The following is a 26,080-nucleotide window of genomic DNA, read 5'->3' on the forward strand; positions in this document are numbered from 1 at the left end:
GGGGAGCCGCATTCCTGCCCGCCGCGAGCTGCAGCCGGGGGCCGGGCGGGGCCGTGCGCTCCGCCCCGCGCCGCCCCCGCGCCGCCCCGCGCACAAACTTCGGCCGAGTTGGGAGCGGGCGGAGCGGAGCGGAGCGATGCGGGCGCGGGGCGCGCTGCGGCGGCTGCTGCTGCTGGCCGGTGAGTGCGGGGCGGGCCGGCCCCGAGCCGCGACCCGCACCTGCTCCCGCCCCCGGTGCCCCTGCCCTGCCCTGCCCTGCCCTGCCCTGCCCACGTGCCCCCGCACCGCCGCGCAGGAGCTCCAGGCCGGGGTCTGCGCCCTGCCCCGCCCCGCCCTGCCCAGCCGGGCGCGGGTGCGGGTGCGGGTGCGGGCAGCGGGCGCGGGCCTGGCGGTGCGGAGCGGGCAGGGCGCTGGCGGGACCCTCGCTCCCTCCCTGTCCAGGGCGCCGCACGGGGCCGGCTCCTGCCCGGGGCGGCGTCTCGCGGGGCCGGCGGGGCCCAGGCCCCCAGCGCCGCCGCTGGCCGCGGGCCAGGCTGGAGGGGGGCTCTCCCGCACAGCTATTTCTGGCCCATTTCCGCCAGGCCCTGCCTGCCGGCCGCGTCCGGTCCCCACGGAGGGGCAGCAGCAGGTGGTCGGGGGCAGGGGGCTCCCCGCCCTGCCTGCCGCAGCTCGGCACCGGACCCAGCCTCCATCGTGGACCCCTCCAGGGGCACAAACCGGTGCCCAGCACCCCTTTCCCTCCGGGATCCCCGGGGCAGGGGATGCCCCCGAGCCCCTGGATTGTGCGGACAGGGACGGCGCTGCGCCCCGGTCTCCCTGGCCCCCGCTGTGCCCAGGTCTCAGCCGCAGCCTCTCCCCGCAGTGCTGGGGGCTGTGCAGTGCCAGGACCCTGAGCCCCTGCACGGCTGCTCTCTGGGCAGCTGCTACCCGGCCACTGGGGACCTGCTGGTTGGCCGCGCCCAGCGGCTCTCGGCCTCGTCCACCTGCGGCCTGCGGCGCCCACAGCGCTACTGCATCGTCAGCCACCTGCAGGTCAGCGGCGCGGGCCCGGGCACGGCTGGGGGCACCTGGGTCAGCCCGGCCGCTGCAGGGTGCAGACACAGGCTGGGCGCTACTGGAAAGGAGAAGGGTGGGGGGCGATTGTCCGGCCGGCCGTAAGGTGTGCGTGGTTCCAGGATGAGAAGAAGTGCTTCACCTGCGACTCGCGCCGGCCCTACGACCCGCGCACCAACCCCCGCAGCCACCGCGTGGACAGTGTCGTCACCACCTTCGCGCCCCACCGCAAGGAGGCCTGGTGGCAGTCGGAGAACGGTGCGCCCAGCCCCGCCACGCCCCGGCCCTCTCCCCGCCCGGGCTGCCCCCCACCACCTCCCAGCACGTGTCTCTGCCACGGGGCCGGCGTCCCCGGGCGGGCCCTGGCTCCTCCTGCACTCCCCAGCCTGGCAGAGACTGGCCAGGGCGGGACCTGCCGTGGGGTCCCTGGGGCATCTCCTTCCCCTCACTCCCACGTGCAGGAAACAGTGACTCATCCGACAGCCATGGCTCCGGCCTGGCTATTTCCAGCCTGGGCCCCTGCCAGGCCTGGCCCGGCCCTCGGCAGCCGCCGGGATGCTGGGGGGGTCACTTCAGCTCTGCAGTGGTGCCCCAGGGAGCCCCTGCCTAGCATGACCCCCACCCCCCTGGCCCAGCGTGCCCTCGCCCCACCCTGGCCAGTGTGCCCTCTGCCCCAGCCATGCTGGCTGCTCCCCGCCGGGCTCAGGGCCGTCTCTGCCTCCCCAGGGGTGGAGCAGGTCAGCATCCACCTGGACCTGGAGGCCGAGTTCCACTTCACCCACCTCATCATGACCTTCAAGGTGAGCCCTGGCAGGCTGGTGGGGGTGGGACGCCTGGCCTGGCCGGCAGCGAGCCGTGCGACTGCACCGGGCCCATCCCTTCAGGCCTTGCGCATCCCATCACCACGGTTCGTGCTGCCTCTGCCACGGTCCTCCCTGCTGCCACGCCGGGGGCAGGATGCGCTGGCCCTGTCTAGGCCATGCTGCGATGGACACGCCAGCTCCTGCGGCCGTGCCGTGGCTGACGTGCTGGTTCTTGTGGCCATTCTGTGGGCAACGTGCCAGCTCTCACGGCCATGCCACGGCTGATGTGCTAGTTCCCATGACTGTGCCATGGCCAATGTGTTGGCTCCTGTGGCCTTGCTATGGTGAACACACCATCTCCCATGGGCTTGCCATGGGCAGCCCATCTGCTCCTGGGGCCATGCTATGGTTGACGTGCTGGGTCCCGTGGCCAAGCCCTGGCTCACGCACCGGGTGCTCCCCGCAGACCTTCCGCCCGGCTGCCATGCTGGTGGAGCGCTCCGCCGACTTTGGCCGCACCTGGCGGGTTTACCGCTACTTCGCCTACGACTGTGCGAGCTCCTTCCCAGGCGTGTCACGTGGGCCCCTGCGCCACGTGGACGACGTCATCTGCGAGTCCCGCTACTCGGACATTGAGCCGTCCACAGAGGGCGAGGTGAGCAGCCCTGCACGGCTCCCTCCCGCCAGGCCCAGCCGCCGCGGTGGCTCGGAGGCAGGCAGGGCCCCATGGGCTGAGGGCTGTGCTCTCGTGCTCCAGGTGATCTACAGGGTGCTGGACCCGGCCCTGCCCATCCGGGACCCCTACAGCCCCGACATCCAGAGTGAGTGGAGCCAGCGGGGTGGGGGCTGGGCTGGGCTGGCACGCATGGGGTCTGTGCAGCCCGGGAGACGCGCCTGGCTGTGCTGGCGCGGGGATCCCTGCCCGTCTGCCCACCCATCTCCCAGCGCTGCTGGACCCTATTTTGGGCAGAGTTATTCTGGCTACTGCTGCTTTTAGCCCGCGGCTGCAGGGAGGGAGCATGCCCCCTCCATGCTCTGTGTCCTGTCCTGCCCTGCAGAATGTGCCTGGCCCCCGGGAGCGGCGGGGAGGCGCAGGCTGGGGCTGGAGGCTGTGGGAAGGGCCAGCCAGCCCTCGCCAGGGGTCCTGCCAGCACGAGCAAAGAGACCGAGGGGCAGCACTTGGGCCAGCTGGGACTAGGCATCGTGGGGCTGGCAGCTGGGGTGGGCACCCAGGGCTGGGGTGCAGCAGGTGGGGCAGCACCTGTGAGTGCTGCAAAGCTGGGGGCCTGCCCTGGCCCTGGCCCCTGCCTCTGCCCGTGGGGGCTGGCAGTAGCCTCCTGCCACCCACAGACCTGGTGCGTGTGACCAACCTGCGGGTGAACCTGACCAAGCTGCACACGCTGGGCGACGACCTGCTGGACTCGCGGCGGGAGATCAAGGAGAAGTACTACTACGCTGTGTACGAGATGGTGCTGCGCGGCAACTGCTTCTGCTACGGCCACGCGGCCCAGTGCGCCCCACTCCCCGGCAGCCCCGACCGCGAGGGCATGGTACGGCCGCCCGCCCCGGGCAGAGCTGGCTCCTGTCACTGGGCATGGGGCAGCTCATGCCCTGGCGCCCAAGCGGGGTGGGCCTGGGGGTCTCGGCCCTGCTCCCCATGGCTAGGGCAGGCCAAAAGGTCCCTGGTCTTGTCCTTGGGGTCCTTCCACCTCCCCACGCCGGGCCGGGCCCCCCTGGGCCCTGTGGCTGAACAGGGCTCAGGCTGTGGGGGTCTCATGGCTGCCCTCCCCGCAGGTGCACGGCCGCTGCGTCTGCCAGCACAACACACACGGCCTGAACTGCGAGACCTGTGCCGACTTTTACCATGACCTGCCCTGGCGCCCGGCCGAGGGGCACAGCACCAACGCCTGCCGCAGTGAGTGCCCACAGGGACCTGTGCCCACGTGCTGCCAGGAGGGGTCTGGCTGGGCCAGGGGGAGCAGGCAACAGCTGGGGATGCCAGGCCATGGTGCTGCGGGGGTGAAGCCGGTGCTGGCGTCTCTGCAGGGTGCGAGTGCAACGGGCACGCCAGCCGGTGCCACTTCGACATGGCCGTGTTCCTGGCCACGGGCAATGCCAGCGGTGGCGTGTGTGACGACTGCCAGCACAACACCATGGGGCGGCGCTGCGAGCTCTGCAAGCCCTTCTACTACAAGGACCCCGCGCGCGACCTGCGGGACCCCAGCGCCTGCCGAGGTGAGGGGCCGCAGGGCAGGGCAGGGCAGCTGTGGCCAGGGACGGACAGACTGTGGTGACTGGCCGGCCTGCCTGCCTGCAGCCTGCGACTGTGACCCCGATGGGACCCTGGACGGGGGCCTGTGCGACAGTCACGATGACCCGGCGCTGGGGATGCTGGCTGGGCAATGCCGCTGCAAGGAGCACGTGCAGGGCCCCCGCTGCGACCGCTGCAAGATGGGCTTCTTTGGGCTGCGCGCCGACAACCCCCAGGGCTGCCAGCGTAGGTGCCGGGCCCTGCCCCCTCACGGGGTGCTGGGGCAGGAGCACGGGCGGGGGCTTCTCCAGCCCAGCCGGGGCACTGGGGGGTGGGGCAGTGCTGGGGGGCCTGGCTCCTGCAGCCGTGCCACAAGGTGGGGGCACTGGCAGGGCCTGGGGAGGGCCGTGCTGGGGGGCTCCCTGCCCCTGCAGCTGTGCCCCCAGTTCAGGCGCAGGGAAGGGGTGCTGGGGGGCCAGGGCAGGCTGCCATGCAGGTGCCCTCCACCCCGCTCTCGCGGGCAGGCTGCCAGTGCGACTCCCGCGGGACTGTGTCAGAGGGGACTCCATGCAACCCCGTCAGCGGCGACTGCTTCTGTAAGCGCCTGGTGACCGGCCGCAGCTGCAGCCAGTGCCTGGTGAGTGCTGGGGGGCTGGGGCCACGCGCGGCAGCCCCGGCGCTGAGGCCCTGACGGCGTGTCTCCCCCCAGCCCGAGCACTGGGCCCTGAACCACGACCTGCCCGGCTGCCGTGCCTGCGACTGCGACGTGGGAGGTGCCTGGGACAACCAGTGAGTGGCGCTGGGGGAGCAGGGCTGGGGCAGCTCGGGGGTGCCCTGCGCTGCCCAGGTCCCTAATGGTGCCCGTGCGGCAGGTGTGTGGCAGAGATGGGGCAGTGCCGCTGCCGTGCCCACATGCTGGGCCGCCAGTGCCACCAGGTGGAGCCCGGCTACTTCCGCATCCGCCTGGACCACTACACCTACGAGGCCGAAGATGCCCGGCTGCGACAGGTGAGGGGCCGCGAGCCCAGAAAGACCTGCCAAGGGGCTGTGCCAGGGCAGGCCCCGTGCCACGTGCGTGCTGGGCTGCTGCAACCGAGCGTGATCCCCGCAGGGCTCGGCAGTGCCGCGCACAGCCCCTGACGGCCGCTCGCCCACGTGGACGGGCACGGGGTTCGCCCACCTGCAGCAGGGCGGCGCGGTGGAGTTCCACGTTGCCGATGTGCCAGCCGCCATGGACTACGACGTCGTGTTGCGCTACGAGCCCCAGGTGAGCAGCGTCCTGCCCCTGGTGCAGCCCCAGTTGCCCCCATCCCGCCGTGAGCCCCAGGTCACACCCCCGGGGCACCCTGCTCAGACCTCTGCACGCCCCCCACTCATCAGTGCCCAGGCACTGACTGCGTCCTGCTCTCAGCTGCCGGAGCCGTGGGAGGAGGTGAAGCTGTCAGTGCTGCGGCCAGGCCGCATCCCCACCAGCAGCCCCTGCGGCAACACCATCCCCGACGATGACCTGCTCACTGTGGCCCTGCCGCCCGACGCCAGGTGAGGGCCCCCACCATGAGGGCAGCTGCCTGTGGGTAACAAGCTGCTGTGTTATACGCTATGTTGTGCGGGCGCCGGTGCAGGGCAGTGGTGGCATCGCTGTGCCCGGTGTCCTGCCCCACACCGGCCGCCCTGTCCTTACCACCTTGTCCCACCCGCCTGCAGGCACGTGGTGCTGTCCCAGCCCGTCTGCCTGGAGCCAGGCGTCAGCTACACCATCCGCCTGGAGCTCGGGCGCTACTCGTCCCGCCAGCCGGAGCCTGGCGTCGCCATCCTCATCGACTCAGTGAGTGCCTGGAGCGCGGGGGGACATGCCAGGGCCGTAGGGCTTGCTGGGGGCAGGGGTGCCCATGTGATGGAGATGTGCTGGCAGTGGGGGAATCATACCAGGGGAGGCTTGGTGCCCAGCCCAGACAGGACTCGGTGCCCACCTGGGTGGCTGGATGCCTGACGGGCAGGGCACAGTGCCTGTCTCATGCCCTGCTCCGCAGCTGGTGCTGGTGCCGCGCTACTCCTCCATGGAGATGTTCATTGCGGGGGACGCCGCTGCACTGGGGCGCAGAGAGACCTTCGAGCGGTACCGCTGCGCCCAGCACGCCTGGGCCGTGGGCCAGGCGCTGGCTGCCGAGGCGTGTGCTGGCCTGCTCACCAGCATGTCGGCCATCCTGCACGGCGGGGCGCTGCGTAAGTCCCCTGCCCCCCATCCCCTGCTGGGTGCCCGCCCGGTGCCGACGCTGATGCCACTCTGTGCCCGCAGCCTGCCGCTGCGACCCCCAGGGCTCGCTGAGCTCCGAGTGCGACCCCCAGGGCGGGCAGTGCACCTGCAAGGCCAACGTCATGGGGCGCCGCTGCCACCTCTGCACCCCGGGCACCTTCGGCTTCGGGCCCAGTGGATGCCGCCGTGAGTGCCCCCTCCCCCTCCCCCTGCCCCAGTGCCCCCAGCCGCTGCTCTGGGGAGGTGCCTCTGGGGTATGCTCTTGGTTGGGGGGTGGGCACTGCTTCTGGCTGGGGGGGCTGTTTCCCATGGTGTATTGGGGCGGGGTCTGCGGGCCCCATCCTCGGGGGCACGTTCGAGGCGTGGGGTCCCTGGTTCCAGGCGCGTTCTCGGGGCGATGCCTGGGTGAGGCAGACCTAGGAGTGGGCAGGGTCGGCAGACAGTCCCATCACCCCACACGACACGGCGGGTTTCTCTCCTGTTAACAAGAAACTCGCAGGTTTACTGACGTGTTGGGGGCTCCGTGCTGTACGCTCACCTTAAAAGCAAAGCAGAAGCAAGCGTAACAATAGCAGCTGGCGTGCGAAAGTGCTGCTTGGCACGTTCAATTTAACACACACGACCAGCCAGGCAGTCCAAAACCTTGTTGCATGTGCCTGGTAGCGGCTCTAGGTAAAGGTACATCTCTTACTCCCATTCACAAAACAAAATCCAACTTTGAGCATCTGCGCAGTGCGTCCAACACATCGCCGCACTCAGTTAACTTTCCCTTCAGCTAACGTTACGGTGCCTGAGCTAAGGCTCTGGACGAGTCCGCAGGGCGTGCACTGGGGGAGAACCAGGAGGAGCCGACGTAGCAACATTGCAGAAGAAAGGGTCGCTTGATTAGTGGCATGTCAAGGCCAGTAGTGAGGACAGAGGATTGCTAGCACCTGTGGAGTGAAGAGAGATTAGCAGGAACCAGATAAGAAGCCATGGAGCAAATAGATGCTCTGGCCTTGCCCAAAGAGCAATGCTGCTGCCTCTCCCGGGCAGGTGGCTTTAGTGTTGGGGGAGAGCTGGGGTGTGACTGCACTGGTGCACCCCCCCCCCCCCCCGGTCTGCCCTGGCTCCCAGGGGCCCCTTCCTGCCGGCTGCAGCCGGTTTGGGGTGAGGGCGGGTGCGTCTCTGCCCCCACTCACAGCCCTGCCCTTCCAGCCTGCCAGTGCAGCGGTGACGGGGCCCTGAATGGGGTCTGTGATGGCGCCACGGGGCAGTGCCACTGCCAGCCAGGCGCCTTCGGGCCCCGTTGCGACCGCTGCCAGCCTGGCCACTGGGGTTTCCCCGCCTGCCGGCCCTGCCAGTGCAATGGGCACGCCGAGGAGTGCGACCTGCGGACCGGCTCCTGCCTGCGCTGCCGGGACAACACGGACGGCGACCGCTGCCAGAGGTGACGGGCAGGGAGTCACCAGGCCGGCAGGCTCCTTTCATCGATGGGGGGGTACAGGGTGGCAGCGGGGGGCACCTTGAGGGTGCTGGGGGCGGGGGGTCCCCTTGCAGGGCTCCTATGCAGTGCAGGGGCAGGGGTGCCCTCGCAGGGCCGGACTGGTGCCCTGCCCCCATGCTCTGCCTGCCCCGCAGGTGTGCGGCGGGTTACTTTGGGAACCCGGCGCTGGGCTCGGGTGAGCGGTGCCGGCCCTGCCCCTGCCCTGAGGGCCCCGGCAGCACCCGCTACTTCGCCAGCTCCTGCCACCAGGACGCCCGCTCGGGGCAGGTGGTCTGCCACTGCCAGGCGGGCCACGCCGGTGAGTGCCACGGCGTGGAGTGGGCCAAGAGCACGGGCGCCGGGCCCCCTCCTCTCTCAGCGGGGCGGGGGTCCAGCCGCCTCTTAGCCCCCTCTGGCCACCACAGGGCCCCGCTGCGAGGAGTGCGCGCCCGGGCACTTTGGGAGACCCCAGCAGGCGGGTGGGCACTGCCGGCCCTGCCAGTGCAGCGGCAACATCGACACAGCCGACCCAGGCGCCTGTGACCCACGCACTGGGCACTGCCAGCGCTGCCTGTACCACACCGAGGGGACACACTGCCAGCACTGCCAGCCTGGCTACTTCGGCAATGCTGCCCAGCGCTCCTGCAGGCGTGAGTATGGGCCGGGGACACGGCAGGGGGCTTCCCTCCTGGGCGTGCCCCGGTCCCAGCAGGGCTGACACTGTGTCTGCCGGCCACAGGCTGCTCCTGCCATGCCCTGGGCACGCAGCACAGTGAGTGCCCGTCGCCAGATGCCTGCCGGTGCGAGCGGCGCAGTGGGCAGTGCCACTGCCTGCCCCATGTGCAGGGCCAGAGCTGCGACCGCTGCGCCCCCCACTTCTGGAACCTGGCCAGCGGCCGGGGCTGCGAGCCCTGCGGCTGCCACCCCCTGCATGCCCAGAGCCCGGCCTGCAACGAGGTGAGGTGTGCAGCCCGGGAGGGCACGGGGACGGCAGGCTCCAGGGGGGCAGGACGGTGTGGTGGTGGCAGGTCTGGGCGCAGGCGAGTCCAGCAGGATGCATAAACCCCAGTGCCAGCGAGCTGCGCTAGGCCCCCACCACCTACCCCAGCAGGGTCTGTCTCTGCCCGGGTCCCCGCTGCTCCCCATCCCTCCTGGCAGGGAGGGCAGGGCACTGCTCACAGCAGCCAGGTGCTGGTCTCAGTTCACAGGGCAGTGCCCGTGCCAACCGGGCTTCGGAGGCCGCACCTGCGCCGACTGCCAGGAGAACCACTGGGGCGACCCCGGCCAGCAGTGCCGCGGTGAGTGCTGCCGGGCGGGGCGGGACGGGGCACTGAGAGGCCCCCGACTGACACCCCTGCCCTTTCACAGCCTGCGACTGTCACCCCCGCGGCATCGCCAGCCCCCAGTGTGACCGCACCACCGGGCACTGCGCCTGCCGTCCCGGCGTCTCGGGCGTGCGCTGTGATCAGTGCGCCCGCGGCTTCACTGGCGCCTTCCCCGACTGCCGGCCCTGCCACCAGTGCTTCGGGGACTGGGACCGGGCCGTGCAGGACCTGGCCGCCCGCACCCGCAGCCTGGCACAGCGTGCCCGCCACATCCAGCACACCGGCTTGGCCGGCGCCTTCGAGAAGCACTTCAAGCAGCTGGAAGAGAAGCTGGGCACAGTGCAGGCCATTGTTGCAGCCCGCAACGCCACCGCGGCCGCTGTCACCAACCTGATGCGCACCATGGAGGAGCTGCGGTGAGCAGGCGGCTGGGACAGACCCCACACGGTGCCCAGGCCCCTGCATGCGTTCCTCCACGGGCAGACCCCGCTACTAGTACCAGGGTGGTGGGTTGGTGTCCTTGGGCCAGCCTGAGAGTCCTTGGCAGGGGCAGGGCGGCTGGGGCCGGGGCTGCGGGAGCTCACCCGGTGCCCGTGGCAGGCGGGGCATCGAGGAGGCCACGGAGGCGCTGACACAGCTGGAGGGGGAGTTGACGGCCACGCAGGACAAGACTTTCAATGCCAGCCACATACTGGGCACGCTGGAGCGCAGTGCCCGCGGCCTCAACGTCAGCCTGCACGGCCTGGCGCAGGAGCTCCATCGCCTCAAGGACTCCAACTTCCTGGGTGAGCGGCACTGGGGCCAGGGCTGGAGCTGGGGCAAGCCAGGGACTTTCCGGGGCAGGGGTCTCACACCGTGGCCGCCTGTCCCCCGAGCAGGCGCCTACGACAGCGTGCGCCAGTCTCATGCCCAGTCGCAGGAGGCAGAGCGCCGTGCCAACGCCTCCAGCCTGGCAGTGCCCAGCCCCGTGCGGGACTCAGCAGCCATCCGGCGCCGGGCTGAGCAGCTGCTGACCCGGGGACGGGACGACTTCAACCGCAAGAACGCGGCCAGCCGGCGCGCCCTCATCGACCTGGAGGCCAAGGCCAGTGCCCTGCACCTGCACCGCATCAACGAGAAGGTGGGGCCGGGCTGCGGGAAAGCCTGGGGCAGGCGTGGGGCTGGGGCGACCCGGCACAGCCATGGCACAGCTCTCGCCCATGTCTGCAGGTGTGCGGGGCACCGGGGGACGTGCCCTGCTCCAGCAGCCCCTGCGGGGGGGCCGGCTGCCGGGATGAGGACGGCAGGCGTCACTGCGGCGGCCTGAGCTGCACTGGGGCGGCAGCCACGGCTGACAACGCGCTGGACCGGGCCCGGCACGCCGAGGACGAGCTGCGCCGAGCGCTGGGGGAGGTGGACGAGTTGGCCCACCAGGTGCGTGCTGGGGGGGCGCAGGGCGGGAGGGGCTGCGCCGGGCACTGAGCACCTGTGCACCGTGGCAGGTGGCGCTGGCAAAGGGCAAGGCGGACGAGGCGCGGCTGCGGGCCCAGGCGGCGCTGGACAAAGCCAACGAGACGCGGGCACGCGTGGAGCGCTCCAACAAGGAGCTGCGGGAGCTCATCCAGCAGATCAAGAGCTTCCTGAACCGTGAGTGCCCAGGGGTCAGGGAAGGGCAGGGGGCTGTGGGCACGGGGCAGGGTGGTGCCATGGGATGGGAGGGCTGCCTCGGCGCATGATGCCCGCGGTCCGTGCTGATGACACTGCCCCTGCTCCCAGAGGAGGGGGCCGACCCTGACAGCATCGAGGCGGTGGCCAGCCGGGTGCTGGAGCTCTCCATCCCGGCCTCGCCTGCCCAGATCCGTCACCTGGCCGAGGAGATCAAGGAGCGGGTCAGCAGCCTGGCCAACGTCGACGCCATCCTGGAGCAGACGGCCGGCGACGTGCGGCGAGCCGAGCAGCTGCTGCGCGATGCCCGCCGCGCCAAGTGAGCGCTGGGCTGCCGGCCGCGGGGGTGAGCTCGGCACTGCGTGGGGCGGGGGGGTCGGCTGCCCACACGCGTGCTGGTTGCAGGTCGCGGGCAGAGGGCGTGAAGAGCACAGCTGAGGGGGTGCGGCGCGCGCTGGAGGATGCCAGGCAGGCCCAGAGCGCAGCCACGAGTGCCATCAACAGTGCCAGCGCCGACATCCGGCACACGGAGCAGGCCCTTGGCGAGGTACGTGCAGCTGCTGCCCGCTCCTGGCTCGGGGGGCTGGGACCCACGGCGGGGCGGGGGCACGGCCCCCACCTCCCCGGGAGAGGGTCCGTCCTGGGCAAAGCCCAGCTGCGTGGGGCTGAGGCTGTCCCTGCCCCGGGCACGGGCAGATCCAGGCGCAGACGGCGAGCGCGGAGCGGCAGCTGCAAGGCGCGCTGGCCCGGGCCGGGCAGCTGGACGGGCAGCTGGACGTGCTGCGCATGAAGCGGGCCAACAACAGCCTGGCGGCCACGCGGGCCCAGGACACGGCCAGCGCCGCGCGCCTCCGCGCCGGGGAGGCCAAGCAGGTGGGCAGGGCGCAGGGCCGGGGTTTGCTCTCAGGCTCCCCCACCCGGGGGTCTCTGCCGGGTGGGGCAGCCGAGGGGCCAGGGAGAGCCGGGAGCAGAGGACCTGACCCTGCCCCCGGCCCCGGCCCCGGCCCCGGCCGCGCGCAGCAGCTGGAGGGGCACCTGCAGGACAGGTACCGGACGGTGCAGGAGCTGGTGGAGCGCAAGGCGCAGAGCCTGGTGCGGGCCCGGGCGCGGGCGGAGCGGCTGCGCGGCGAGGCCGAGGGGCTCCTGCGGGACGCCCAGAGCAAGCTGCAGCGCCTGCGCGGTAAGCGGGGGGGGTGCGAGCGGGGCGGGGGGGTGCGGGGGGAGGCCGGGCTGACCTGCCCCCCCCCCGCCCCCCAGCGCTGGAGGAGTCGTACGAGGGGAACGAGCGGGTGCTGGAGGAGAAGGCGGCGCAGCTGGACGGGCTGGAGGCCAAGATGAAGGGCATCCTGGGCACCATCAACGAGCAGATCCAGATCTACAACACCTGCCAGTGACCCCCCCCCCGCGCCGCGCCCGGCGCAGCCGCTTGTGTGTGAATAAAGCCCGGCTGGCGCTGCCCCTTGTCTCCGCGCCCTCGCTGCTGGGCTGGGCTGGGTTGGGTCGGGGGCGGCTGCCCACCCGGGGACGCCAGGCGCTGCCAGCGCTCCGAGCACTCCGCTCGCTGCCGGGCCGGGCCGGGCCGGGCGCAGCCGCACGCGGGGGCTCCGGCAGGGCCAAGGGCAGCGCCAAGGTCAGGGGCTGCCCAGCCGGGGTCCGCCCTGCTGCCAGGGGGCGCGCTGGCCTCGCCTGGCTGTGACGTGATGTCAGGGGGCGGGGCAGACCGGGCAGCGAGAGGGGGAGAGAGCGGCTCCGTCACGTGAGGGCGTCGGTCACGTGGCGCCCGGCGCGGCTTCCGGAAGTGCGTCACGGGCGGGGCCGCGTCCGCATCCGGCGGGTCGGGTCGGGTCGGGTCGGGCTGGGAGCGGAGCGGAGCGGAGAGCGACGTGACCCCTGCGGGGCCGAGCGGAGCCCGTCCCGAGCCGGCCGGGGCGGCGCCGCGGAGCCGCCAAGATAGCCGGGCCGGGCAGGAGGCGCCGCGCCGACCCCGCCTCCGTCAGCGCGCCCGGGCCCTGCGCCTCGCCCAAGCGGCCCAAGATGTCCGGCGGCGCCGGGCGGCGGGCGAGGGGCGCGGACGACGCCGCCTGCAAGAAGCGGCAGAAGGACCGCGCCAACCAGGAGAGCCGCGACGGTGAGCGCGCCGCTCGGCCCGGCCCCTGCCCGCGGCCTGAGCGCCGCCCCCGCGTCCCGCGCCGAGCCCGCGGGCGCTGCCCCCGGCCGGGCCGGGCCCGGTAGCGGCGCGGGGGCCGCAGGCCAGGGCCCCCCGGGGCTGGCGGGGGAGCTGCTTGTGGCCGGCGGCTGCGGACACCACCTGCCGGCGTGTCCCCCAGCGTCTCGTGCGGGGCCCTGGCTGCCGGCGCCCGGCTCTGCTCATGCGGGGGCCGGGGGGCAGCGCCCACCCCCGAGCAGAGCGGCCCTGCAGCTGGGAGCGCTGCCCCGGCCTGCGCCCCCTTGGGCTGCCTGCTGCCCCCCCGCGGGGCCCTTCGTTTCCGTCCCGCGCTCTCCCTGCCCCGGCGCTGCTCCGCGCGGGGCGGGGGTGACGTCTCCCTTCCCTGCGCAGAGCTGCTGCCGGACTGGAAGCAGAACGCAGACGAGATCATCATCAAGCTGAACCTGGGCAGCAGCGCCCCGAAGGTGGAGGACGTGGAGACCGTGTTCACGGACACTGACTGCATCGTCAAGCTGCCAGGTGCGGGCCGTGGCTGGCCGGAGCGTGGGCCGCGAGCGCGTGGCGTGACGGGGTCTCCCACTTGCTCCGCTGGCTGCGTCTGAGCGAGCGGCTTGGGCGCGTGGAGGGGGCAGGGGGTCGCAGGGGTGTGACGGGACTGCCGGGGCCAAGGGAAGGTGAGAGCGGGGCTCCCCGGCGGGTGCATGGCCGGACCATCACGTCCCCGTTTCTGCAGACGGGCGGCAGTGGAGCTGCCAGTTCTACGAGGAGATCGAAAGTTCCTGCAGCCGCGTGCAGCACAAGAAGGGCAACTTCCTCCAGCTGGTGCTGCAGAAGAAGATCCCGCTGCACACCTGGGCCTCGCTGGTGGTAAGGCTGGGGGCATCGGGGGGGGGGGGGCCGGGCAGGGTGAGGCTGGGCATCCCTGCTCCCACGGGAGCTAGCTGGGATGCGGGAGAAGCCCTCACCCCATCGTAGTGCTTCAGAGCAGGTGGAGACCTGCCTGTTGCCTTGGAGGCCCCCGTCGGCACCTGGGGGTTGGGAGCCTCTGGTGGGCAGGTGGTGCCCAGGGATGCAGGCATGGGCAGGACTGGCCACCGCTGGGCTAGGCAGTGTCCCCACCGCACCTCTGCCCTCCACAGAAGAGGCGGAAGGACGGGCCCAAGGAGCCAGCGTGGGGCGCGGCGTGCTGGGAGAACGGCAAGGAAAAGGCCCCTCCTGCTGAGGTGGCCCCCGTGGAGCCCCAGGCGGACAGCAGCCTAGAGCCACCCCGGGCTAAGCGGGATCCCTCCAACCCCAAGCGAGCTCCAGGCAGGAGCGAGGCCCTGGCAGGCAGGACCCCGCTGAGCCCCGGGCTGCTGAGTGGTCCCAGCGCGAAGCGGGCCGTGTACCTCAAGGCGGCACCGTCGGAAGAGGAACCTAACGCCAGGGTCGTGGAGGGCCCGGAGCCCGGCAAGGGACATGGTGGGAAAGCAGGCAGCCGGCGCAATGGCAGGGGTGGCCAGAGCGAGGCCCCTTCGCCTGCCACAGACCCCAGCCTGCCCCTGCAGAAGGTAATGGAGAGGGGCCCTGAACAGCCCCTGGTAGGTGGTGGGGGCTGCTTCTTTCCACCTGCCTTATGGGTGCCCCAGACATTCAGTGGTCCTGGGAGTCAGCCCATCTGGGGTTGGGGAGGGGAGAGCTGGGGGCTGGGCAGAGCCGTTTGCAGAGGGTTGTGGCCTGTAGGCTGGAAGGGAGCCCACGCGCCAGCCATGTTTCACCACATGCCCCCATGCTGCCAGGTGGAGCTGCTGGAGAAAGAGCCCATGCCCGTGGAAATGCAGCCGCTTGTGGACCCTTCAGAGACGTTCCCCCTTCCTGCCACCACCTGCCTGGAGAAGAGAGTCCTGCCCCCAGCTGAAGCTGCACGGGGCTGGGAGTGCACGCCAGCCCCAGGTGAGGGCCCCAAGGCAGCCCCAGTCATCGCTGCTCCCTTGCTCCTGAGCAGAGACAACGAGAAGAGGGACTGGTCCAAGGATGAGGCAGCTTTGGAAGCCACCGTGGATGGTAGGTGCTGGGAGCTTCATCAGAGGCCAGGTTTACCTGGGTGCTCGGAACCCGAGTGACCCCAGCGAAAGGTCACCAAGTGCATGCTGTAGAGGTCCTTGCACCCTGGCCTGGGAGCCCAGTGGCCTCTGGTCTGTGGCTGGGCAGCCTGCTCTGGCTCCCTGGGTGGCCAACAGCCACTCCTTATGGGGCTCCTGGGGGTGGGACTGGGACACCCCCGCTACCCCTGACCTGTGCTCACACTCCTCAGAGCCAGAGCCGATCGTGAGCCTGACGTTTGTGAAGAACGACTCGTATGAGAAGGGGAATGACTTGGTGGTGGTGCACGTCTACGTGAAGGAGATCCACAAGGAGAGCTCCAAGGTGCTGTTCCGAGAGCAGGACTTCACGCTGGTTTTTCAGACCAGGTACCGCTGGCAGGGCGGGGGCTGGCAGGCTCCAGGGCTGGGGCTGCCACATGTGCCTGACCGGGGGCCACAGCCCTTACTCTGATCCCTCTCCGCTCTGCCTGTAGCGACGCAAATTTCCTGCGCCTTCACCCTGGCTGTGGCTCCCACACAGTGTTCCGGTGGCAGGTGAAACTCAGGTACGGTGCCTCCCCATAGCATCCCACGCTCCCTAGGGCCACGCTTAGCTGGGGGTAGTCACCCTCACTGCTTCGGGCCTCCTGCAGGCTTTGTCAGTGGTGTCTTGGAAGGACAGCTAAGTGCAGCTCAGATGGTCCTAACGTCCAGCTCTGGGCCATGGGGCACTGGGTGAGGCAGGCACCCTGTGCCAGCAGGCTATGGCTCTAGCTGCAGAGTCCCAGCACTCTGTGGGAGGCAGGACGGGGGGATGGGCAGGGGCTGTGGTGTCCAGGCAGAATGCTGCCTCCTATCTGCTGGGCCCCTCTTGCGCCTTCAGCCAGGGGTTGTGATGCTGGGGCTCTCCCAGCCAGGAGAGCCATGTTTAAGACCCAAGCCTGGCACTGGCTAGGGGGAGCTTGGGGGTGGGGGGTCTCCAGACCCCAACCCCTGAGGTGTCTGGTGTCATGCAGGAACCTCATCGAGCCAGAGCAGTGCACCTACAACTTCACTGTCTCCCGCATCAACATCTGCCTGAAGAAGCGCCAGAGCCAGCGCTGGGGTGGGCTGGAGGCTCCTGCCACACGAGGTCTGTACCCCGGCTGCCCCTTGGCCCCCCCTGCACATGGTGCAACCTCTGCAGGGCAGGGCTGGTGCTCTGCAGGCTCCAGCTGGGCGCTGGGGTGCAGCTGCTGGGGTTGGGCAGGGGCTGCTGTAGCCCATGTAGCACTGGTAGGGGATGCAGAGCTGGAAGCAGGCTGCTGGGCTGCAGGGGGGGCTTGAGGGACCTGGTGAGCCTGGGATGGGGAGCTGTAGTTGTCTGGCTTAGCATGTGGGGCATGCTGCAGTGCCTCAGCATGACGGTGGCTCCGGGCCCCATACCAGCCTCCATACACACCGTGCTGCTAACCACAGGTCCACCCCTTCCCCCTGTTTAAGGTGCAGTGGGTGGTGCAAAGGTGGCCATGCCAACAGGCCCTACCCCCCTGGACAAAAGCCAGCCAGGCAACAACCAGCTCCCACTGTCCGCCAAGGAGGAGGCCCGGGCAGGCGAGAAGGAGAAGCCGCGGGTGGAGGACAGTGGCCTGGATGGCGTCACCACCCGCACCACTGCTGAGCACATGGCCGTGAAGCCAGAGCCACATGTCCCCTCAGTGAGCACTTGTGGGGTTGGCCCCTGCCACACTGTGAGCCATGGGGCGCTCTTGGGGTGGGCAGCACTGGCTGCAGGAGAGACCCTCATGGCTCCAGACCCCCGCACTGGGAGTGAAACCCCTGACACCTGTCCATGTTTCCCCACCGGGTCACAGCCGAAGCCGACGTGCATGGTGCCTCCGATGACACACAGCCCGGTGAGCAGCGAGAGCGTGGAGGAAGAGGAAGAGGAGGAGGAGAAGAAGGTGTGTCTACCTGGTTTCACAGGGCTGGTCAACCTAGGCAACACCTGCTTTATGAACAGTGTCATCCAGTCCCTGTCCAACACGCGGGAGCTGCGGGATTACTTCCACGGTGAGTGGGGCTCCGGGGCTGCGGGTGGGGACACAGGTGGCGCTGCCTTCCTCCCTCCCCTTGTCCTCACCCCCTTCTCACTGGCTTCTACCGTAGATTGCTCTTTCGAGTCTGAGATTAATTACAACAACCCGCTGGGCACAGGTGGGCGCCTGGCCATCGGCTTTGCTGTGCTGCTGCGGGCGCTGTGGAAGGGCACGCACCATGCCTTCCAGCCCTCCAAGCTGAAGGTGAGGCCTGTGCTGGTGGCAGCACCAGTCATCTGCTGGGCTGCTGTGGTGACCCCGTCTCCTGCTGTCCCTAGCAGCCAGCACTCTCCGCCCTGGCACAGGCCTGAGTCCTGCGTGGCGAGGGCACCTGGCGTGTTGGGGTGGGGCCCCTGATTGTGACCATGATCGTGACCTTGTCTGCCCGCAGGCGATCGTGGCCAGCAAGGCCAGCCAGTTCACGGGCTACGCCCAGCACGATGCACAGGAGTTCATGGCTTTCCTGCTGGATGGGCTGCACGAGGACCTGAACCGCATCCAGAACAAGCCCTACACGGAGACGGTGGACTCGGATGGGCGGCCTGATGAGGTGAGTGCCCTGCCCCCAGCCCGACCCTGCCCCAGGGGGCACCTGGTGCCAGACTGAACTCCGTTCTCTTTCCCTGCAGGTTGTGGCTGAGGAGGCATGGCAGCGGCACAAGATGCGCAATGACTCCTTCATCGTGGACTTGTTCCAGGGCCAGTACAAGTCCAAGCTGGTGTGCCCTGTGTGCTCCAAGGTAGGGCGGGAGTGGGCCAAGCCCATGCTCACAGGTACCCATGGCACAGCGCAAGGGCCCCAGCTGTGACCCTCTGTGTCCACCTTCCCTTCACCCACCAGCTGCCACGTGGAGGGAGCCAGGACTCCTTTCCCTGCCCCTGCCCGGCTGTCCTGCCTGCCCTGGGTAGAGCTGTGCCCTGGGCCCCGGAGTTGTGCTCTGCTCGCTCTCTCTTTCTGCCCCTGAGGTCTTGGCATGTGAGGGCTGATTTTGTCTCTGCGTGCAGGTATCTATTACCTTTGATCCCTTCCTGTACCTGCCTGTGCCACTGCCGCAGAAGCAGAAGGTGCTGACGGTCTACTTCTTTGCCAAGGAGCCGCACAAGAAGCCCATCAAGGTAGGAGGAGCCTCCCCAGTGCCAGAAGCTGTTGCCGTTCCCATCCAGATAAGTGACTGGGCCAAGCTGGGCCTGTCGAGGCACCCTGACAGCCAGCGTCACGTGCACAGACCAAGGCTGCCAGGGAAGGCCTGGCCCCGTGGGACTGGCTGACGTGGCCTTTCTTGCGGCAGTTCCTCGTGAGCATCAGCAAAGAGAACTCCAGTGCCATGGAGGTGCTAGACTCGGTGGCCCACAGCGTACACGTGAAGTCAGAGAACCTGCGCCTGGCGGAGGTGAGCAGCAGCCTTTGGGGCTCTGTGCTGAGTCTGGTCCCAGGCAGCTTCCTGCCAGCACAGCCGAGTAGTGCCTTGGGTGCAGCATGGTCTTAGTAGTTCCCGTTGTGCAGGGAGACAAGCTGCAGCGGTTACAGCAGGGTTGACCAGGCTGGGCTGGGTGCCCTGCTTGCCTTCCATGTTGCCTCAGGGTCTCTTTGCCACTGTTGGGTACTGGTGGCAAGGGAGGGGTAGGCTGTGCTGTGGTGGTGGTGAGAATGGACTGTGCCCTGTGCGTGGAGGCAGGGGTGCTAGGCAAGGCTCACACCTGCTCCCCTGTAGGTGATCAAGAACCGCTTCCACCGCATGTTTCTGCCTTCCCATTCCCTGGACACCGTGTCCCCCACGGACCTGCTGCTCTGCTTTGAGGTGCTGTCCCCAGAGCTGGCCAAGGAACACGTGGTGGTGCTGCAGGTCCAGCAGGTATGGGGCGGGAGCAGGGATGCTGCTCCTGGCAGCTGGAGGGAAAGCTGCGGGCCCCACAAGGGGATCGGGGTCACAGGGGCGGGAGCTCCCTGAAAAAGCACTAATGCTTCTCCTCGCCTGGGAGATGGGCCATGCCGGTAACTAGGCTGCCCGGTCGACCTCGCAGAAGCTACTCTCCATTTGCCAGCCCTTCTCCCTTCCTGCATGTTGGGGCCTGCCCTGCCATGCCCCCCGGGGGGGTGGGGCAGGGCTGTTGTGCAGGGCCTGGCCTGCCCCCCCCCCAGTGCCTCCTGTCTCCCCCAGCGCCCCCAGGTGCCCAGCGTGCCCATCTCCAAGTGTGCAGCCTGCCAGAAGAAACAGCAGTCAGAGGATGAGAAGCTGCGGCGCTGCACGAGGTGCTACCGTGTGGGCTACTGCAACGTGTGAGTTGGGTACCTGTCTTGGCAGTGTTGGGGGTGGAGATGTGAAAGGTTCAACAGTTGCTTAACCAATAAGTGCAGTCATAACTGGGTAGCTTACAGTTATCCTTTAGCTGGGGCAGGCCCGGTCTAGCAGGAAAAGGGCAAAAGAAAGCCCCAGGGTGCCCCAGCAGGAAGAGGGGGGATAGTACTCCTAGACTAAGAGGAAAGTAGCAAGAAGCCTATTGACTCATCAGTTAAGCAATTGGCTCAGGGGTGGGCAAAATGCAGCCATTCTATCTGGCTCACAGGGCCCCTAAAAAATTTAGAAAATAAATATTTATCTGCCCTGGGCTGCCTGTCATGTGGCCCTCGATGGCTTGCCAAAACTCAGTAAGCGTCCCTCTGCCCAAAATAATTGCCCGCCTTGAATTAGCTGGTGGTTCACAGGTGCGCCAGGAGCAGCTCCCAGCAGCAGCTGTGTGGAAGCTGCTGTGTTATGGGTTAATCATTTAACTGATGTAATTCGAGGAGACCAATTGTATTTCTTAAAGGATATTTATATGCCTGGTTGGAGTTGGGGCAGGGGGGCCTGGGCCCTAGGGGTGCAGTGCTGCCCACATTGGCCTAAGGGCATGGGATAGGAGCTCCCACATTGGAGCAGGGCCCAGCCTACCATGGGTAGAGCTGCTCAAACCAGAGGCAGACTCAGCCTCTCTTAGGGCTGGGCAGGGCAGGGGCTGTGGGCAGCGTGGGGGCTGCAGGCCCACATGGGACTCAGTGGCCATGTGTTGCAGACTCTGTCAGAAGACGCACTGGCCGGACCACAAGACCTTGTGTCGTCCTGAGAACATCGGCTTCCCCTTCCTCGTCAGTGTGCCGGAGTCACGCCTCACCTATGCCCGGCTGGCCCAGCTCCTGGAGGGCTATGCCAGGTATGGGCTCTGGCAAGCACAAGCCTCTGGGCCCGTTAGGGGTGCCCTCCCCAGCCAGCCGAAGGCTCCAGGCCTGGCGCTGGGCAGAGGCAGCACAGCCACAGCCCTGGCCCAGCTTGCCCTGATGCCTCTCTGTCCCTCAGGTACTCAGTCAGTGTGTTCCAGCCGCCCTTCCAGCTGGGCAGGATTTCACCAGAGCAGGGCCTACAGCCTCTGCTCCCCGAGAAGCCGGAGCCCCCAGCCAAGAGCAGCTGCACAGCGGCTGCCCCAGCCTCTGAGTCAGGAGATGGGGATCGGGTCTCCCACCTGCTGCCAGAGCCCCAGCCCTCACCCCCTGCACCAGAGCTACACCCTGAGCTGGGGGACACCAGCACCGTTCGGAGCAAGGTCCTTGCAGCCCGGAGCTCCTTCCTCAGCTTGGACTCTGACTTCTCTGAGCACCCTCTGGAGGCGCTAGGCGAGGGCCATGGGGAGAAGGAGCCTTCCTACGAGAGAGCCCTCAAGCCCGAAGGTGAGCACCCAGCCTCTGGCTGCTGCTCCTGCCCCAGCTGTGAATCCCCTGGGCAGAGCCTGTGGGGGCCCACCCCTGCCCTTTGCCAGGGTGCCTGGCCCCAGTGCAGGGCTGAGCTGGGCAGCCTGCCTGTCCCACTCCCTGCTGGGGCGGGTGCCTTTGGCTTGACAGATCAGACCCAGCCCAGCATGGGGCAGGGAGGTGACATGGCAGGTCAGGGCTGAAGCCCCTGTTGGCTTGCAAGGTTTTTGTGCATTGGAACATGGCACAGAGCTGGCTGGCAGCGTTGCTAACATGCTGCCCTTGCCACCTCCAGCTGCCATCCCTGGGTACCAGCAGCCACCTGAGGTACTGAGTGCCCACGCCACACAGTTCTACATCAACAAGATCGACGCAGCCAACAAGGAGCACAAGCTGGAGGACAAAGGTGAGCCCAGCCGGCACCATGGGGTGGTGCAGCTGAGCACGGTGCACTGTGGGGGCTTCTAGGGGTGGGGGGGCAGGCTGGCCTGGAGCTCTGCTGGCTGTGCAGCAGGTAGGGAAAGTGCCCAGCCAGCAGCCTGGATTCCTGGGTTCTTCTGGCTCTGCTGTGCCCTGGGTGGAGCTGCAGGGAGACATTGACCCAGTCATGACCAGGCTGTCCAAGCAGGAGGTCCTGCACCACTTGGGAGGGCAGCCAGTGCCCTGACTGGCAGACCCTGCCAGGAGGAGCCGGTGTGCCCAGGGCCCTGTTGACCTGCCGGCCAGTGGGGAAGTGCTTCACAGGCAGCAGAGCTGGAGCCTACAGACCTGGCTGGCCATGACGATCCTGTGGGCCCTGGAGTGGTGGAGACAGAGGGGTGGGGCAGGCAGTGTGCTAAACTCCCCCACCCCACAGGTGACTGCCCGCTGGAGCTGGCTGATGACTGCTCCCTGGCCTTGGTGTGGAAGAATAATGAGCGGCTCAAGGAGTTTGTGCTGGTGCAGTCCAAGGAGCTGGAGTGTGTGGAGGACCCGGGCTCAGCCAGCGAGGCGGCCCGCACCGGGCACTTCACCCTGGAGCAGTGCCTCAACCTCTTCACCAAGCCTGAAGTGCTGGCCCCCGAGGAGGCATGGTGAGCAGTGGGCAGGGCCTAGAGTGCTGATACTGGGGGTGGGCAAAGCCCCCCCACCAGTCTAGGCCCCAGCCTGCCCCATGACCAGCACCTCCTCCATCTCCCCAGGTACTGCCCCAAGTGCAAGCAGCACCGCGAAGCCTCCAAGCAGCTGATGCTATGGCGCCTGCCCAACGTTCTCATCATCCAGCTCAAGCGCTTCTCCTTCCGCAGCTTTATCTGGCGGGACAAGATCAATGACATGGTCGACTTCCCAGTCCGGTGAGCAGCCCCAGGGGCTGGAGACGGGCCTTCCTGGGGTGCCAGGGCTCTCCCAGAGCCTGCTGCCAGCCTGCAGCTCTTTGGGCATGGCCTTGGGATGGCGGGGAGGGAGGAGTAGCAGCTGCACTGACAAACCTGCACGTCCCCAGGAGCCTGGACCTGAGCAAGTTCTGCATCGGGCAGAAAGAGGAGCAGCAGCTGCCCATGTATGACCTATATGCGGTGATCAACCACTATGGGGGCATGATTGGCGGGCACTACACTGCCTATGCCCGCCTGCCTAGCGACAAGAACAGCCAGCGCAGCGACATGGGTGAGGTCCCCAGCCTGGCCGGCCCACGGCCTTCCCTTCCCCTCCCAGCTGGCTGGCTTTGCCATGGGCAGTGACTGATTCTTCTCTCCTCCCCACAGGCTGGCGGCTCTTTGACGACAGCACGGTCACCATGGTGGATGAGAGCCAGGTGGTGACGCGCTATGCCTACGTCCTCTTCTACCGCCGGCGGAACTCTCCTGTGGAGAGACCCCTGCAGGGCCGGGCCCCGGAGCGCCGCGCTGAGCGGGCCAGCTCTGCCGAGGCAGCTGCCAGCCAGGTGAGAGTTGCGGGGAGCTGGGCCTGGAAGGGGGCGGGAGCAGCCTGCACTGGCACTTGACATGTGCCCACCTGCTGGGAGGGGCAACTGGCACCCTGCTCGCCCTGCATGGGCGTTGTTCACAGGAGGATGCACTAGGCCTGCTGCCCACAGAGAGAGCCGCTGGGGCAGGCTGCATTGTAGCTAGCGTGTGGTGTGGGGACCAGCTGTGGGCATAGACCCATTGTGGTAGCCAAGGTGACTGCCAGCTGCACAGGTGGGCATCCCAGTAGGACCCCCACCACCTCAACGTGGGAGCAGCACAGAGAAGCCTGGTGTCAAGGACCCAGAACCCTGGGGGAGGCCAGGCCCTGGGTTTGGTGGCTGTGCTGCTCTGAAAGTGCTGCTGGGGATCCCCAGATCCCCTCAGGCAGGATCTGGGGTCTTTGTACTGGAGCAGGGCCTGTGTTCAGGGGAGCTTGGCGTGGGGCTCCATGGCCAGCTGGGTGGCAGAGTAAGTCTTGTCTCCAGCTGTGCTGAGGCAGCCTGCGGCGGGCTGCCAGCAGGCCTTGCCATGGGGTTAGCGCCGTGCCAAAACCTGGGGGTGAGGGACCCGCCGCCTCCTGCCATCCTGGCATGCCTGAGCCGCTACTCCCACCCCCGCAGTGCTCAGTTGAGCTGTGACCTTTGGGAGCACGGCCCCTGCCCACCAGGCTGCAGGTCCCGTTCTCAGTACTCGCTGATCTCCTCTGTCCATCTGTCTTAGCTGCTCTTGCCCAGTGCCCTGCATGCCTGCCCGGGACTGGCGCTCCCAGCTGGAGGCAGCTGGAGCAGAGCGGCAGGCATGGAGGGAGCATGCAGGGGTCTGGGGCACCGCCAGCCACCCTGCCCCTGAGCCAGGCCCCACCTGGGGCTCCTGGAAGAGTCCTCTGCAGTCTGAGGAGCAATGCCCCTGCCTCCCCCTGGTCAGGTCAGCACAGAGCCGAGGGCCAGCTGGTGCCCCCGGCCCAGGAGAGTGGCATGCCAGGCCAGCACGGGCCGTCATTGGGGTGCTGCGTGGCTCTGGCTGCCAGGCCCTCAGGCTCCCTGCTGCGCCCAGGGTCACGTGTGCCCCTGGGCGTGCACTGCTCTGATTGGCTGTTCTTTCGCTGATCTGCCTGCGTTTGGAAAGCTGAGCTGCGATTGGCCGCACTGAATAATCCTCCTGTGCACTTGCAAAGCCTGGGCTGTGATTGGCTGTCGTCCACGTCCCCCCCAACCTGCAGAAGCTGAGCTGTGACTGGCTGTCCTATGAGTGAGCTTCGTGTTCCCGCCTGCAAAGCCTGGGCTGCGATTGGCTGCTGTCTGGAAGGTCCTGCATATGGAGCAGCTGGGCTGTGATTGGCTGGTGCCTGTGCCATGTAATCCTCTGGGAGCCAAGCCTCGAGGGCTGGGTGAAGCTGCACTGCTGGACCAGGACCCCGCCTGCCAGGCACCCTCCTCCACCACCCGCACGGACCCTGCCTGGTGCCCGGGAGCTCCCTGTGCCACCCGCCCATCTCCTGCCTGCCACGGGGTCGCCGCACGGACCACAGGCTGCCAGGAGCCGTGGGGCGGGCACGGCTGTGGGGCGCCGGGGCCGGCGGGCGCGGGTCGGGGATGGCAAGGGGTCCTGCCCGTTTACTCTCCAAGCGCTGACGCAGGTTTCCACATCGCAGGCTTCTCTGATCTGGCAGGAACTGGAGGCTGAAGAGCAAGAGGAGCTGCCTGCGGCGCCCTGGCAGGCCCGTGACCCACGGGTCAGGGCACAGGTGGCCACCCTCCCGGAGCACGCCGACGAGGGCTGCGTGCGGTACTTTGTCCTGGGCACTATGGCTGCCATCGTGGCCTTCTTCTTGAACATCTTCTACCCGCTCCTCTACCAGCCACGCTGGAGGTAGGCACCGGGCCTGCCCTGCACAAGTCTGCCCCTGGTGAGGGCTGCTCTGCACCTGGACAAGGACTCACCTCACCAGGTAGGTGCTGGCCAGGGCACAGGACTGGAGCCTCCAGGACAGACTTCACCTCCCGCCAGAACCAAGAGCCCTGCTCCCCTGGGGAGAGGCCACCAGGCTCCCAGCTCGCCAACCTTCACATCAGTGCCCCGCCACAGGGATGGACTCAGCCAGGATCCAGCAAAGGCCCCATGTGGCCATGAGCTGCTCAGCGCCCACTTGCTCGCTGCGGCCCCAACTGGAATGGGGTTGGTCTGGAGGCCAGGGGGGTAGGACAGGCAGGGGCTGAGGAGGCTTCCCTAGCTCTGTACAACACCTGCTCCCTTCTGCGCGCCAATGCCCATGGCTGCTGCTCGCACCTGGCTGGACTCTGACCTGCTGCAAGGCTGGGGCTGGCACCAGGCCCTTCCTGGGACCACGTCACCTAGTGCTCACACTGGCACATAGATGCTGCCTTGTGGCATGAGCAGGCTCGGGAGCCTGTGCAGCTGTTTGGACATGGTGTGCCAGCCCATGGACCCTACAACCCGACAGATGCCCACGGTGCAGGGCCCTGGTGGCCAGACCAAGTGGGGTGGATCTTAGGGAAGCACTCTGAATCTGGGCCCCGCGCCAAGGACCCAGCCTGCTCCCAGTGCTGCCCCGCTGTTGTGGGCAGCAGCTGCTGGCCCCCGGTGCAGGGAGGGTGCCCAGGAGGAAGAAAGCTGCTCCCTCCCTTGCGTCTGAATGCACTAATAAAGCCCGGCTGTTCTACGATCCACGGTGTTGGTCTGCTCTGTGCCTCCCTGGCTCTCCTGAGGGCTGTGCGGTGGAGCGGGGCTGGGGCTGGGGCTGCCTGGCGGGCTCTGCTGCGCTGCTGGGCAGGTATGGAGCCCCAGCGCGGGGGGCTGCAGCGGTGCGTGGTGCTGCAGGCGCCCACCCAGGAACAAGCCTGCCGCTGTCCTGGCCCCGTGCTGCTGAATCGATGCCCGTCCTGTCTCCTCGCGGGCTGGCAGGGGCAGGACCGGTGGCAGCCCGGGGCTGGAGCCGGCCTGGCGCCCCTCTAACCTGTGTTGTGTTCTGGTTGCAGGGGGTGACGGCGGGGCCCTTCGCACCGGGCGCGGCCCCCGAGGTGGCCCCGGACGCGGTCCCCGACCACTTCGCCGGCGCGGCCGAGCGCCCTGCCCCGTCCTACAGCAACATGGAGGAGGTCGACTGAGGCGGGGCCGCCGCCCGCAGCCGCGTCCCTTTCTCGAGCACTTTTGCCCCCTCCCCGGCCCCGGCCCCGGCCCCGCGTGTCACGGCCGCGGGCGGGCGGCGGGGCTCGCCCCTTCTGTACAAAGTTGGTGTTTGTCTCCGGTGCCCGCATTAAACTGTACAACCGCGCCTGTCCGCCTGCTC

At 68.4% G+C, this 26,080-nt stretch overlaps 2 protein-coding genes across 8 annotated transcripts; both read left to right on the forward strand.

Annotated features, from left to right (window-relative positions):
• Window positions 1–33: 33 nt before the first annotated feature.
• LOC102567932 (laminin subunit beta-2) lies at window positions 34–12,252 on the forward strand. Its single transcript, XM_059716097.1, has 33 exons — window positions 34–179; window positions 863–1,032; window positions 1,176–1,311; window positions 1,780–1,853; window positions 2,323–2,511; window positions 2,614–2,677; window positions 3,207–3,406; window positions 3,651–3,771; window positions 3,903–4,091; window positions 4,174–4,353; window positions 4,632–4,744; window positions 4,817–4,896; window positions 4,980–5,115; window positions 5,219–5,374; window positions 5,519–5,646; window positions 5,812–5,932; window positions 6,138–6,330; window positions 6,404–6,547; window positions 7,559–7,790; window positions 7,982–8,145; window positions 8,252–8,476; window positions 8,566–8,783; window positions 9,028–9,124; window positions 9,195–9,567; window positions 9,752–9,936; window positions 10,030–10,271; window positions 10,361–10,564; window positions 10,633–10,777; window positions 10,907–11,114; window positions 11,201–11,342; window positions 11,492–11,668; window positions 11,816–11,975; window positions 12,053–12,252. Exons 1-33 carry the CDS (start codon window positions 137–139, stop codon window positions 12,187–12,189), a joined length of 5,346 nt encoding a protein of 1,781 aa, XP_059572080.1. The 5' UTR covers window positions 34–136; the 3' UTR covers window positions 12,190–12,252.
• A 342-nt stretch (window positions 12,253–12,594) lies between these two features.
• Window positions 12,595–26,065, forward strand: USP19 (ubiquitin specific peptidase 19). 7 transcript variants are annotated; one of them, XM_059716099.1, is made up of 25 exons: window positions 12,595–12,923; window positions 13,353–13,481; window positions 13,696–13,829; window positions 14,102–14,512; window positions 14,741–15,005; window positions 15,256–15,412; window positions 15,520–15,591; window positions 16,042–16,157; window positions 16,514–16,722; window positions 16,879–17,077; window positions 17,174–17,307; window positions 17,495–17,653; window positions 17,733–17,843; window positions 18,109–18,219; window positions 18,393–18,494; window positions 18,816–18,956; window positions 19,263–19,381; window positions 20,155–20,292; window positions 20,436–20,803; window positions 21,120–21,230; window positions 21,681–21,897; window positions 22,006–22,158; window positions 22,308–22,471; window positions 22,570–22,748; window positions 24,425–25,456. In XM_059716099.1, exons 1-25 carry the CDS (start codon window positions 12,830–12,832, stop codon window positions 24,644–24,646), a joined length of 4,215 nt encoding a protein of 1,404 aa, XP_059572082.1. In that variant the 5' UTR covers window positions 12,595–12,829; the 3' UTR covers window positions 24,647–25,456. The 7 variants fall into 7 exon arrangements, with proteins under 7 accessions (XP_059572082.1, XP_059572081.1, XP_059572087.1 ...); XM_059716098.1 differs by having other exon boundaries at window positions 12,596–12,923; window positions 16,508–16,722; XM_059716104.1 differs by lacking the exon at window positions 24,425–25,456 and adding an exon at window positions 25,770–26,065 and having other exon boundaries at window positions 12,597–12,923.
• The last annotated feature ends 15 nt before the right edge of the window (window positions 26,066–26,080 follow it).

Source organism: Alligator mississippiensis, chromosome 12, assembly GCF_030867095.1.
Source record: "Alligator mississippiensis isolate rAllMis1 chromosome 12, rAllMis1, whole genome shotgun sequence".
Classification (NCBI taxonomy): domain Eukaryota; kingdom Metazoa; phylum Chordata; order Crocodylia; family Alligatoridae; genus Alligator; species Alligator mississippiensis.

Excerpts from the sequence above, each read along its gene's own strand:
- LOC102567932 (XM_059716097.1), top strand. The coding sequence starts at position 137 with ATGCGGGCGCGGGGCGCGCTGCGGCGGCTGCTGCTGCTGGCCG. Across the intron at positions 5,375-5,518 it reads TGTTGCGCTACGAGCCCCAG|CTGCCGGAGCCGTGGGAGGA; the intron begins GTGAGCAGCGTC and ends TCCTGCTCTCAG. Across the intron at positions 10,778-10,906 it reads GATCAAGAGCTTCCTGAACC|AGGAGGGGGCCGACCCTGAC; the intron begins GTGAGTGCCCAG and ends CCCTGCTCCCAG.
- USP19 (XM_059716098.1), top strand. The coding sequence starts at position 12,830 with ATGTCCGGCGGCGCCGGGCGGCGGGCGAGGGGCGCGGACGACGCCGCC. Across the intron at positions 16,158-16,507 it reads GGAGGCTCCTGCCACACGAG|GTGCAGTGGGTGGTGCAAAG; the intron begins GTCTGTACCCCG and ends CCCCTGTTTAAG. Across the intron at positions 20,293-20,435 it reads CTCCTGGAGGGCTATGCCAG|GTACTCAGTCAGTGTGTTCC; the intron begins GTATGGGCTCTG and ends TCTGTCCCTCAG.